This window comes from Eretmochelys imbricata, chromosome 13 (assembly GCF_965152235.1).
Source record: "Eretmochelys imbricata isolate rEreImb1 chromosome 13, rEreImb1.hap1, whole genome shotgun sequence".
NCBI classification, from domain to species: Eukaryota; Metazoa; Chordata; order Testudines; family Cheloniidae; genus Eretmochelys; species Eretmochelys imbricata.
Genome location: NC_135584.1, coordinates 28,847,979 through 28,860,444, shown reverse-complemented (window position 1 = coordinate 28,860,444; position 12,466 = coordinate 28,847,979). Strand labels below are relative to the sequence as shown.

The following is a 12,466-nucleotide window of genomic DNA, read 5'->3' as shown; positions in this document are numbered from 1 at the left end:
TCTCTCTTCTCCCTCTCTTCTCCCCACGGTCTCCCTTCATGCACTTGCTCCAGCTGACTGCCCTCCTTGCTCCCCACCGTCTTCTAGCTCTGGCCTCCACTCTGCACATCCCCAGTCAGGCCACTGGCGTGTGCGGTCAGGAGCAGCCCCCTGCATCTCTGCACCTCCTCAACTCTCCTTACCAACCTCAGCTTGATGCATCTCTTCTTCCCCGTGAAAGTGAGTGGGAATTAGGTGCCTACTTGCCATTTGTGCCTTTGAAAATCTCCTTCCTCTTCATTTGTGTCTCTCTCAGCTGTTAATGAACCCACTCGAGAAAGTTTCTGGGGTCACGGTTTGTATGAAAGATACTAAACGGGCTGGAACTGCCCCAGGCTTTACTGATACTGTGTCTGGGTGCAGAGGAAACAGGAAATAGGCTCCTTGATCAACCAACAACAGTAAAGCTGGTGGATCCACTGACTTGTCAGTACCTATTCAGTACCATTTTATAGTGCGCTTTTATTTATATTGTTCAATTCAATAGGCTGTAGTCTTGTACAGGATGTGGAACAGATTCTTCTCCCATTACTCACCATGGGGAAATAACTGGCTGGGTGGTAGTACTCCTGAAAGGCATCTGGGGATTATAGTGGATCACAATTGAATATGAGTCAGCAATGTGATACAGTTAGAAAAAAAGGTGAATATCATTCTCGGGTGTATTAACAGGAGTTTTGTATGTAAGTCACAGCAAGTACTTGTCCCCTGTACTTGGCACTGGTGAGGCTCAGCTGGAGCACTGTGTCCAGTTCTGGATGCTACATTTTAGGAAAGATGTCGGCACGTTGGAGAGTCCAGAGGAGAGCAACAAAACTGATCAAAGGTTTTTATACCTAAGCTCTGAGGAAAGGTTTTAAAAAAAACACTGGACATGTTTAGTGTTGAGAAAAGACGACTCAGGGTGGGGGACTGATAACAGTTTTCCAGTATGTTAAGGGCTGTTATAAAGAGAACAGTGATCAGTTGTTCTCCAGGTCCACTGACAGTAGGGCAAGAAGTAATGGGCTTAATCTGCAGCAAGGGAGATTGAGGTTAGATATTAGGAAAAACTTTTTAACTCTAAGGGAAGTTAAACTCTGGAACAGGCTTCCAAGAGAGGTGGTAGAATCCCCATCGTTGGAGGTTTTTAAGAGCAGGTGGGACAAACACCTGTCAGAGATGGTCTAGGTTTACTTGGACCTGCCTCAGCCCAAGAGTTGGACTTGACTCCTCGAGGTTCCTTCCAGCCCGATATTTCTGTGATCTATGAGAGAGGGGTATGATCTCACTAGGGATCAGAGACACTGCTCCCTCTTAGCAGCCCATGCAATGTTACCTATGCAAAAGTGGAATGGGCATGGTAAATTAGGGGTGGAGTCATGGCTGCCCTGGCGTCCTTTGGAGGGGAAGGCATGTGGTACCTGCTGAAAGGATGGCAGAGAGGCTGCTGCAGCTTGAATTCTGGCTGAGTCAGCCAGAATCCTTTCAACAGCTACCCTTGTATCATAGCCCCTCTGCATCCTGCTGGGCTATAGCTTGAAAGTCACAAACTAGCCAGGCTGTGGGGTAAGCTGAGTCTTTGAGATTCAGAGTCATAAATTCACACTTTAACTTTGAAACAAGTTTATATTTAATTGCAATTAAAACAATTGATGTAAAAAGTATTTATTTGTTTCTCCCACAGTACCCCCCCACCCCATAGTTCCCCTCCCACAAAGACCCTAGAAATGAGTCTCTGAACAGGTGCAATCTACACAAGGATTAGCTAGTTCCATAAGAGCTGAACATACTGGACATGGTCCTTGAACTCTAGCCCCATTATCAGCATCACATAAAGACATGAAAGGGTCTGAATACAATGAAGAGAGAAGTGCAGTTGGGGGTGGGGCAGGGGGGAAATGCAGTCTTTTTACCATATGGCCGACATATTGCAAAGATGGAAAGATACATGGATCCTTGGCATCATCACTCCATTTTAACTAGCGTTGCCACCTTTCTAATTCATGGTAACTGGACTCCGCCCCCAAGGCCTCACTTCTTCCCCCCCCCAAGGCCCCGCCCCATCCCACTTCTTCCCTTAAGGCCCCGCCCCCTTCTCTGCCTCTTCCCCCAAGGCCCCATCCCCACTGATCTCCCACCCACACCGCTAATTAGATAATCTCAAAGAACTTGCCTGCAGGTAGGAGGTGGCCCCAGATGAGCAGGTGCTGGCGCGGGTTGGTGCCTCCCTCTGCCTTTGGGCCTTTGGTTCAGGTGCCATTTAGGGTTGCCAGGACCCTCAAAATCTGGCCCAGAAGCTGGACTGTCCAAGTAGAAACCGTATGGGTGGCAACCTTAATTTTAACATGTGCCTATTACTGCAGAATCAAGCAGGGACTTTGCACCCAACTCTCCCTTCCACCCCAGAAGTCGATGGTAGTTGTGCAGATTCAGGCTCCTCATTTCAGCCTAGCTCAATATATTTGAAAGTGGAAAACCCTACCTCTTCCGCATTTGTAGTACATCTCTACCCAAATATAATGCAGTCCGCAGGAGCCAAAAAAGCTTACCGCGTTATGTGAAACTGCGTTATATAGAACTTGCTTTGGCCCCCCTGCCCCTTGTCCCCTGACCGCCCCCTCCAGAGACTCCTCCATCCCTAATCACCCCCAGGACCCAACCCCCTACCCAACCCCCCTGCTCCCTGTCCACTGACTGCGCCGACCCCATCCACACCCCCGCCCCCTGACAGGCACTCACCGGCAGCGGTGGGAAGCAGAGCAGCCTGGCCCCAGCCTGGTCCACTCCGCCAGCTCCCAGCTGCGGCACTCCGCTTCCCGCCGCCGGTGAGTGCGGGGAGGCTAGGGAAAGGATGCCCCCCGCACTCACTGGCGGTGGGAAGTGGAGCACCGCAGCTGGGAGCTGGTGGAGTGGATTGGGCTGGGGCCAGGCTGCTCCACTTCCGACACTGCCGGTGAGTGTGGGGGGGAACCTCATCCCCCAAGCCCCCTCCCCCGAGTGACACGGCTGGGGCCGCGGCGAAGGAAGTGGAGCGGGCTGCTCCCAGCCCCCCACTAATCACCCAGGCCACTCTGGGCCTGCGGGGCCCCCCAAAGTGCCCCCCCACAGCTTCTGCCTCCCAGACCCTGCTTTACTGCATTGTATACAAACCCGTGTTATATCGGGTCATGGTATATCAGGGTAGAGGTGTATAATAAAGCAAGCCACCTTTTAGGGAAGTTGAGCTTCACTGTGGTGACATCTTTCAGTCACTGGTGGGATGAATTGGTTTAAACATAAACTGAGGGGGAGTTTGTGTTAGTAAATAATTAAAATTTAACATAATCTATAATTTAATCTGTAGTGTGTATTATAATGAATAATCTACTGCATAATTTAATCTAAAATAACATTAAAATGCAAAATATGTTGTATAACACACTTGATGAGGAAATGGGAGTTGGTTGTTACTGAGACGAGTTTTAGAGGACAGCATTTCTTCAGTTGTGACTTTAAACCACCACTTGTCCGTATGGATTCAGTCATCCCAAACGTAAAAATAAACAGAGTGTATTACAATACATCATCATCATGGATTCCACCTATATACACACAGTATCTGTCTATTGAATCTCTCTGCCTTATCTTTCTAGCTGTCTTTTTAAAACACGTATAGAGTAAATATAGGCTTGGAAAATTGTTCTTAGCTGATATGGTGTGAATGGTTGCAGGCGTGAAGTCTGATTATGTTGATTGGATATTGTCTAATATGATACTGATTTTGTATTGCTTTGATCCTTATTTTGATATGACTGCATAATACTGTAGTGAATCGGAAAGCTTTGTGATTTAGACAGTTCTTGTTTTCTGAGCTGAATAGAATGAGGAGACAGAAATGCACAGGGGGTGTGAGCAGGGATGACAGGTTTTCCATACTCCTGACAAAACCTCCTCAAAGCCTTTTAGCAAGCTTCTCAGCAGAAACACAAGAAACTTGTATTTTTGAAGAGCGCTTTAGGAAACTTGGAGTGGATTTTACATAATTTAACTAAGTACAGCAAAGCCACTTGTTTATATACCTGATACCAAAATAAACCAGTTGGAAGAAGTTTGCTGCGCAATGATTTGTTCAAATCCCTCTCCCTATACCGTGGAACAAAATCCTCTTAAATATCTGGGAAAGAATCAGTGCACTTCAAACTGTGTAACCCAAATGAAAACTAACTACCAAACCTATTAAATGGAATCCATCGGCCTTATACTCTTTTATGTGCAGCCTGTCATCCCCGCCCCTTCCAGTGTAATATCTTAGCTAGACAAGCTGGCTGGAAGAATAAATGAACTGGAATCTCCACTTGAGAACTGTGTTGATACTAATATATAGTAGTATAGACCTTGAGCCCCCATTTCTTATGTACACCGTGTGAAGTGAATGGGAATTTTGAGGGCATATAAATCACAGAATTGGCCCCACAATAAATGCTCCAATCACTATCTTTATTGCAATGGTATCATGTGAACAACCTAGGGGAAACAAAGAAGGGAGGGGAATCACCTTTGCTAAGGATAATGAAAATGTTAAACTCCCTGCACCTCCGTGAAGAGTGACGAAGGGATGGTGCCATTGCAGTCGATGTTTCTGTCCAAAGAAAGTGCCAGAACGCTTAAGCTCATGAACTCTCCAACTGGTGCTTCATAACAAGATTCCAGACAGCTTCTTCTTCACTTGCTCTCTGCTGCGTTTCATGAAGAATTCAAGTTACATAAATCTTTTATTTTATAATTTTTTAAATCTGGGGTGATGGAAGATGAGGATTTGTGTGAGAGTTTTGGGGCAATGGCTTAATAGTCTATAGTGTTTAACCGTTTTTGCACACATAGATTTCTGGTCTTAAGTCAATATTAAATCAAAATCAAACCATGAAATTAGGTGATCTTGGAAGCTGATCTTAAAATCCATGTGTATAACACTAGGGATAATCAGAATTTCATATAGTATAGTCATATATAATGTAGGATATCTTTAGAATAAGTTTTCTCTTTAAAATAGAACCTGTTATAATGGTCTTCCATACCACAATTAACAATTTTATTGTAAGATTCACATTTATTTTAAATTTACTGTAGATCTAATATATTTTGTCTCAGGAGAATTACATGGGTGCAATTTCAGATTAATTTTTAACACACTACAGGGAAATGTTTTAATAAATCCCACTGAACTGGAAATGATCACAATCAAACTATCTGCACAGTTGTGTTCTTCTTCAAGGTAGTGTCATCAGGAAAAGAGCTAGCTAAAGGTATTTTTATTCTTAAATATCTTTGCACAATAAGGTAAATATGGGCAGGTCTCCATGCCTGGGACAGTCAAATGAGACTCATTTTTGAAAAAGATGCTACAGCCACTTTTCTGAGTAGGTCTCTCAACTGGTAGATAAAATCTGGGTTTTTCCAAGGAGCCTAAAGAAATTTGCTGCTCAGGTACCATCACTGACTTTCCATGGGAGTGGAGTGCTTACTTCCTTTAAGCCCCTTCGGAAATCCTAGTCATAAATATTGCACACTCATTTGTGTGTCCAAAGAAACATTTGTAGTTACAAATGCAGCAGTTATATGTATTACTACCAGATTTATGCATGAAAATACCCTTTCAAGAAGCAAGCTTAGAGCCCTTTTTGCAAATTTAGTTCTTTTGGTCATATCTTGACATTGATCCATGCACAGAATTTTCTGCTGAGGTGGATGAGAGTTCTACAAAGCAGATGGAGGCAGGACATTATACCTTAGTGATAGAAATTGAAGCTCAGGCCATGAGAAATGCCCTTCTGTTTGATTTGGGATGATCTTGATATTAGCTACAGCATGCTGTGATAGTCTGATGTTGCTCTGGGACCTGCTTATGTACATGACTGGGAATTGTCATTTAGGAATTATTGTATTATCTGGTTGTGGTTAATTTTTTTATTTATTTTTTTCATCACAAAACATTTCTTTTGCTGAAGCAACGAGGAAGTGTCACATTGTAAAAATGTCCTTTTACTATTTCAGACGTATAATGGTCAGAATGAGAATAATGAGGACTATGAAATCCCTCCTATAACTCCTCCTAACCTCCCGGAGCCCTCACTTCTTCATTTGGTGGATCATGAAACCGGGTATCATTCACTGTGCCACGGCCTCCCTCCAAATAGCCTGATACCAGCATATTCCTATCAGAACATGGACCTTCCAGCCATCATGGTGTCTAATATGTTGAGTCAGGATGGGCATCTTCTCTCCAGCCAACTACCTACGGTGAGTAAAGTTTTCTCTTTTATCATGTTCTGTTTGATCCGATACAATCCACTGTGTGTCACTATGAGTCGTTTGAATATAGAAGGATATTCTTGGAAAAAACATTTCCAACTAAGGATTGAATAAAGGCAGTGAACACCGAGCTGCCTTCAGTTGGACAGGGAGCATATCTCAAAGATGGGGGTGGTTTGATTGATTCTGTAGAAGTCATTTGCATGGTCATGGTGCTTTTCAGCGTAATTTTGTATTTTAAATTCTGTGCCTTTTTGGACCATGTTAATAACCTAATTATATTCAGGGGGTGGTTTTGTATTTCACTCTTGGTGCATAATGTCATACGCATTGATTCTTGCCTTGAGGGAGTGAAGTACGCCTGCTTTATTTTTCTTGCATACTGTGGTTGGATCATCCAAAACAAAGCATCCAAAAAAGATCCCAGGGCACTTCAATATTGATGATCTTTTGAATAATAAATATACCACCACGTTCGTTGCAAGTACTATAAAATTGGAGCAATCTGCTCACTGGCCTGGTAAAAAGGTTAAGGTATGGCATGGACTACCTCATTCTGTGGTTTAAAAGCCCATTTAGTGAAAGAAGTGAGCCTATCCCATGTCCTCTCAAAGTCAATGGGAGCTTTGCTTGTGACTTTGAGGGGAGCAGGATCAGTCCCCAGTCTTGCATAGGTTAGAGGTGGCAATACTAAAATGCCTTTTGGATTACTCTGGGACAAGGCAGTATCTTCAGAAGTTTCATGTTAACCTATTGCAGAAAGGACTAGCACAGGGATAATGAATGAAAATTTAAAAATGGACGTCTGAGGGGGGAAAATGAGCTTATTTAACTCAGTATAGAGATCAGTTCAGCACAGAACCAGCCATGTTGTGTAAGCCTTTGTCTTGATTTCATCAGCTGTATTGAATTTATGATGAAGTCATTTAATAATAATTTCCCTTTTAGCAGATTTAACTACATGGTAGGTTTTCTATATTATTTGCTTCTAAGATCATTGATTTCCATGAGTGTCACTGGAATGCATCAATATCAAACAGAGCTAATTTTGTTTAATTAACATGCCTGCATCTCCACAACCATCCTAGCTAAAGAGTATTTGCTTTTCCTTGCCTCAGTAGATAAGGGTCTGGAAGGTAGTAGTGTTCACAGGAGATATTATCACTTTCTCTAGGAATGCTCCAAAGCTCCCAAAATCCTTGGCATATCTGCACTTCTTTTTTTTATAAAGTTTGTGTGTTTAAAAAAAATTGATCGAGCATGATATTGAAAACAGACCTCTTTCTATGAAATTAAATATTACGTCGGGCTCCTCTTTAGCTTTTAGGTACTTAGTTCATTAAATTATTCATTTCTGAGACAAAAAGGGTCAATTTTATATGAAAGATGTTTTCCCTAGTTTAATTTAAAGCACAGCCCCTACTTCTGACCCCTGTTTTCATACCACAATATTTTTATCTTGTGTTGATTGTCTCATTTTTGTGAGGTGATATTGCATTGATAAATCAGTTTCTAAAATACCCAAAGAAACAAGAATAGTGGGATTTATTAAGCAGCTTCTGAATGGCTGAAATAATTTATTTTGGAGTAGTCCTTGGGAAATGTTCTCTTTTTTATTTTATGGTTCTGTTTTACAAATGCAGCATCTTAACAATAAATCAGGACTGAGCTAGGGAAGATAAGAAGGGGGCTTAGTATGCTGAAAACAGAATAGAGAGATTAGGAGTTGTTTCCCCCTTACCACTAAAATTAAAAATCCAGGGAATCCTGAATTTTCCAGCTGATAGTGAATTGGAAGTGTTTAGTTTTAAAGCAAAGCCTTTGGGAAAGATATCTCCATAGATCCCAGCAGTAATGAGGTAGATCACTAAATGAACTGTGTTGTAATTTTAGGCCCAAATGAAATCCTTTCTTACCCTCCTGTCAGACACTTTTCCTCTACAATCAAACTTTTTGTTACAGGCTGACCGCCCTTTTCCCTCACAAATTGGCCAATTCTGCCTTTGGATGCACGGACAGGGATCCCATTGACTCCTGTGTGTGCACATGGCAGTTAGCGTTTGTCCCAATGTGCATGTGTACTCCTGATTAGCATTAATGGGAGCTGTGCACGCACATGAGGGAACAATAAAAGCCCAGAGATGGAGCAGATTTTTAAATTTGTATCATTAATATCTTCTGCCCGCATGCCCATCAAGCCATAACCCACTTGGTAATGGTCTAATGAAGTAGACTGTGCTTCAGGCATTGCTTGGGTGACATTGCAGGGCGTCTGAAGTGCTGTGATCCTCCCTGAAAGTTACTCATATTTAAGGTAGGTATTTGCAACAGGAAAAATTCATTCTGAGGAGGAACATGTTTACTGACTTGACAGTAACAAAGCACTAATTGTTTCACTGTGTGTAGAAATGGGGGCATCAGCCGGTTAGGAAGGTGACTCTTGTTTGAGAGTTCAGCAGGAAGCCAGATGAGATTTGGTCTTTGTTTCAAAACCTAAATGACTAATGCAAATGTTAAGGGTATTAACATGCCTCCTATGTGCTTTGGCTCACAATGGTCTGTACATTTTTTTGCATACACAGATGTTTCCTACGTTTGCTGCTATTTATTTTATTTCTGGAGTAAGAATATTTTTAATGAAAGGGAAAAATTGTAATTTGCAAGAAGTTTGGGATACAAATTTTAAATGTTGTTAAGAATTTATGTCTAGTAGCTCGGATTTTTTCATGTGCTCTAATGAAAAATCTAGGACTACTAAAATGACATGACCTAGGCATTACTGAGAGCAATGGGAAATGACATTTACTCTACTGCTCAAAAATTAATTGGGAATAAGGGTAAGGGATGCTTTGCAATCCTGTAGTGTCTCCTATCCAAGAATCTGATAACTAACATTTTCCAACCATTTCATTAAGTCTTGCAATACCCCTGGGAGGTAGAAAATTACTATCCCCATTTTACAGAAAGGAGCACTGCAAGGTGAAATAGTTTGTTAAAAGACCCACATTGTCATTAAAGAGCCAGAAATAGAACCCAGGTCTCCTGACTCCCAGGGCTGTGTGGTCGTGTTTCAAAAATGGGCCAAAACTGGAATATTTTATCTGATTCAGAGATTATAAACCCAGAAGGGACCACTTTGATCATCTAGTCTGACCTCCTGTGAAGCACACTCTGTATCTGGAATATAGGAGTATTGATAAAATGGACCTTGTATTACATCTCCAGAGCAGTAACCTGACCAAGGAGGTTTTGCAAAACTAAGGTCACCTCCGTATTTGCTTATTATGAATACATCCTATCAACAGTCTCCCTTCCCTGGCACCTTCTCTGCGCTGCCTGCTTTTGCTCAGCCAGTTGCTCCTGGGGCATTTCAGACTGCTCCCTGAGATCTAATGTCTGGTCTCCCTCTTGCAGACTCATGTGTCCTTGGGACACAATTAGATTGCATTGCCAAACATCCCAGATTCCCCAGCAGCATCCCTGGTTCTGGATTGATTTGCAAGAGCGGATCAAAAAGCCACTGGTTTATGGGAAGTTACTTTTTATTCCTCTTCTTTCTGTGTGAATGTCTGATATGTCCTGGCTGCTCAAATTGGGTGTTCATCTTCACACCTCTTCCTTTGTTGAAGACGTGAGGTTCAACACATTTCTCTGGCACACGGGGCATTCCAAACATCATGTACAGGCTGCCTCTGTGGAAGAGCAGAACTTTGAGGGAGAAGAAAGAGGCCTACAGAAAACTTGACAGTGGTTAGGCTGCTGGTGTGCTGTGATCATGGCCTCCCATGCTGACCGATATAGTTTCCCTGTACCCTCATGTGTCTGTCCCTTTGTGGTCACTTATCTTATACTTAGATTGGCAGCGCTTTGGGACGGGGGACTGTCTTTTTGTTCTATGTTTGTACAGCACCTTGCACCATGGGGACCTGGTCCATGACTGTGGCTCATAGGCGGTATGATAATACAAATAAAAAATAATAATAATTGAATAGATACCACTGGGATTCCAGTGCTGCAGGATGGACAGTGAGAGAGTGAGGGGTCACTGAATGTGTGTGTGTGTGTGCGCTTATGAGAGAGAAATCTCAGCATGGGGAAGTTGGGGGGAGAAAACTAGATAGATGGATATTTCTTGTTATTAATAAACAAATTAAATGTAATGCTCTGTACCAGACACAGGCCAAAAATTCAGTGTTTTTCCCCCTGAAAAGTTTCAAATAAAAATGTTTTGTTCAAAATACTCTGAAGAAAACTTCAGCTTTTTCTATAAGAAATTGTAAACAAAATGACATTTTTGCTCTGTATTTTGAATCACAGTTTTTTGTATTGTTTCAGTTTTCAAAAATCAAAAATATTTCACATTTTGGATTATTGTCCCTTACCCTCTTCCTTTTTTACTCCCCTCCTTTTTCCCCACTGATAAATAGGTCCCTACTAAATTCATGGCCATGAAAAATGCATCAGGACTGTGAAATCTGGTTTCCCCCTGTGAAGTCTGGTCTTTGGTGTGCTTTTACCCTAAACTATACAGATTTTACGGGGGGAGACCAGAGTTTCTCAAACTGTGGGTCCTGACCCAAAAGGAAGTTGCGGGGGGGGGGGTCACAAGGTTATTTTAGGGGGTCACAGTGTTGCCACCCTTATTTCTGTGCTGACTTCAGAGCTGGGCGGCATACTATACCATGCTACCCTTACTTCTGGGCTGCTGCTGGCAGTGGCTCTGCCTTCAGAGCTGGGCTCCCGGCCAGCAGCCGCCATTCTCCAGCTGCCCAGCTCTGAAGGCAGCGCTGCTGCCAGCAGCAGCAGAGAAGTAAGAGTAGCAGTACTGCAACCCCCACCCCCCACAATAACCTTGTGACACCCGCAACAACTCCTTTTTGGGTCAGGACCCCTGCAATTACAACTCCATGAAGTTTCAGATTTAAATAGCTGAAATTGTGAAATTTACCATTTAAAAAATCCTATGAGTGTGAAATTGACCAAAATGGACCATGAATTTGGTAGGGCCCTACTGATAAATCAGGGTGGGCAGGGAGAGGGAATCCCCCAAACCTGTTTTTCCCCTCCTTTTTCAGTGGGGACAAAATAGGGGCAAAGGAGGGGGGAATCTAAAGTCCAAAATCACAAACAAAATGAAAATTGTGATTTGAAATAAAACAGAATTAACATTTTTGTTTCATTTCAAATGATTTTTTGGAAAAATCTCCTTGAAATAGCAGTGCTTTTGTGAAACATTTTGATTTCAATGAGACTGCATTTTTTGATGGAGAAGTTTTTCAGTTGAACAATGTTGAGCTGCTCTGCTGTGTTCTCAAGATCTCTGTTCTTCTACCCTGCTCCTCTGGCTGAGGGCGGGTAGCTCTGTGGATGGTTCTGTTCTGTTCTCCTCCCTAGCCCTCAGGCCTTTTCCTCAATGCCTGAAGCATGCTGAAAGCTAGTTGACATTCTCTCCATTGATAAGCAGAAAGCGTGCTGCTGTGTCACTAGTAAGGAAGCATTTATTGTGCAAATTTCCTGCACAAATAAAAATCATAACATGAAATAGCAAAGCAAAAAGCTGAGATGCAACCGTAGATGCCTTTCTCAGGCCTGAATCTTAAGGAATATTGTTACAAACACAGTGAGAATAAATGGAGATGGTTTTCATGCCACCTTTGACCCTGGCACATAATTACAGTTACTATTAATTATTTATATTATGAATCACACCTAATACCCCAGTCAGAATTAGTAGCCTGTTGTGTTGGGTGCTGTGCAAACATACAGGACATGATCCTTGATTCGATGAGCCTATGACCTACAAGATGCATGAGTGAATTAAATAAACAATAGGAAAGAAGGGCTGGGGGTGGGATAGTGGAGAAGGGCATGTCGGAACTTGTGTCCCATTGAAGTCCTTGGGAGTTTTGCCATTAACTTGAGTGGGATTAGGAGTTCACCCTTTGTGTTCGCTCTCTTATATTATGTGCTCATCTTGGTAAAGTAGACGGTTCTGTAATGTAGTGGTGGGGTTTTCTTCTCTTGCCTGTATCACTGTTCATACAAATGGTGACTTTTCACAGGTTGGGGAAATAGGTGAAGGTGATGAGAGGAAAGAAGGTGGTGGAAAACATGTGAAGGGAAGGGAGCGAGAAGGCAGAGGACAAGAGAATGGGAG

At 42.5% G+C, this 12,466-nt stretch overlaps 1 protein-coding gene across 3 annotated transcripts in view; it reads left to right on the top strand.

Moving 5' to 3' along the window:
* The window catches only part of TOX2 (TOX high mobility group box family member 2), a 261,370-nt gene that overhangs the window by 141,574 nt on the left and 107,330 nt on the right, over positions 1 to 12,466 (top strand). For all 3 annotated transcript variants that reach the window (XM_077832419.1, XM_077832417.1, XM_077832418.1), the window contains exon 3: positions 6,052 to 6,297. In XM_077832419.1, the coding sequence (XP_077688545.1) occupies positions 6,052 to 6,297 (246 nt within the window). The remainder of the gene's footprint in view (positions 1 to 6,051; positions 6,298 to 12,466) is intronic.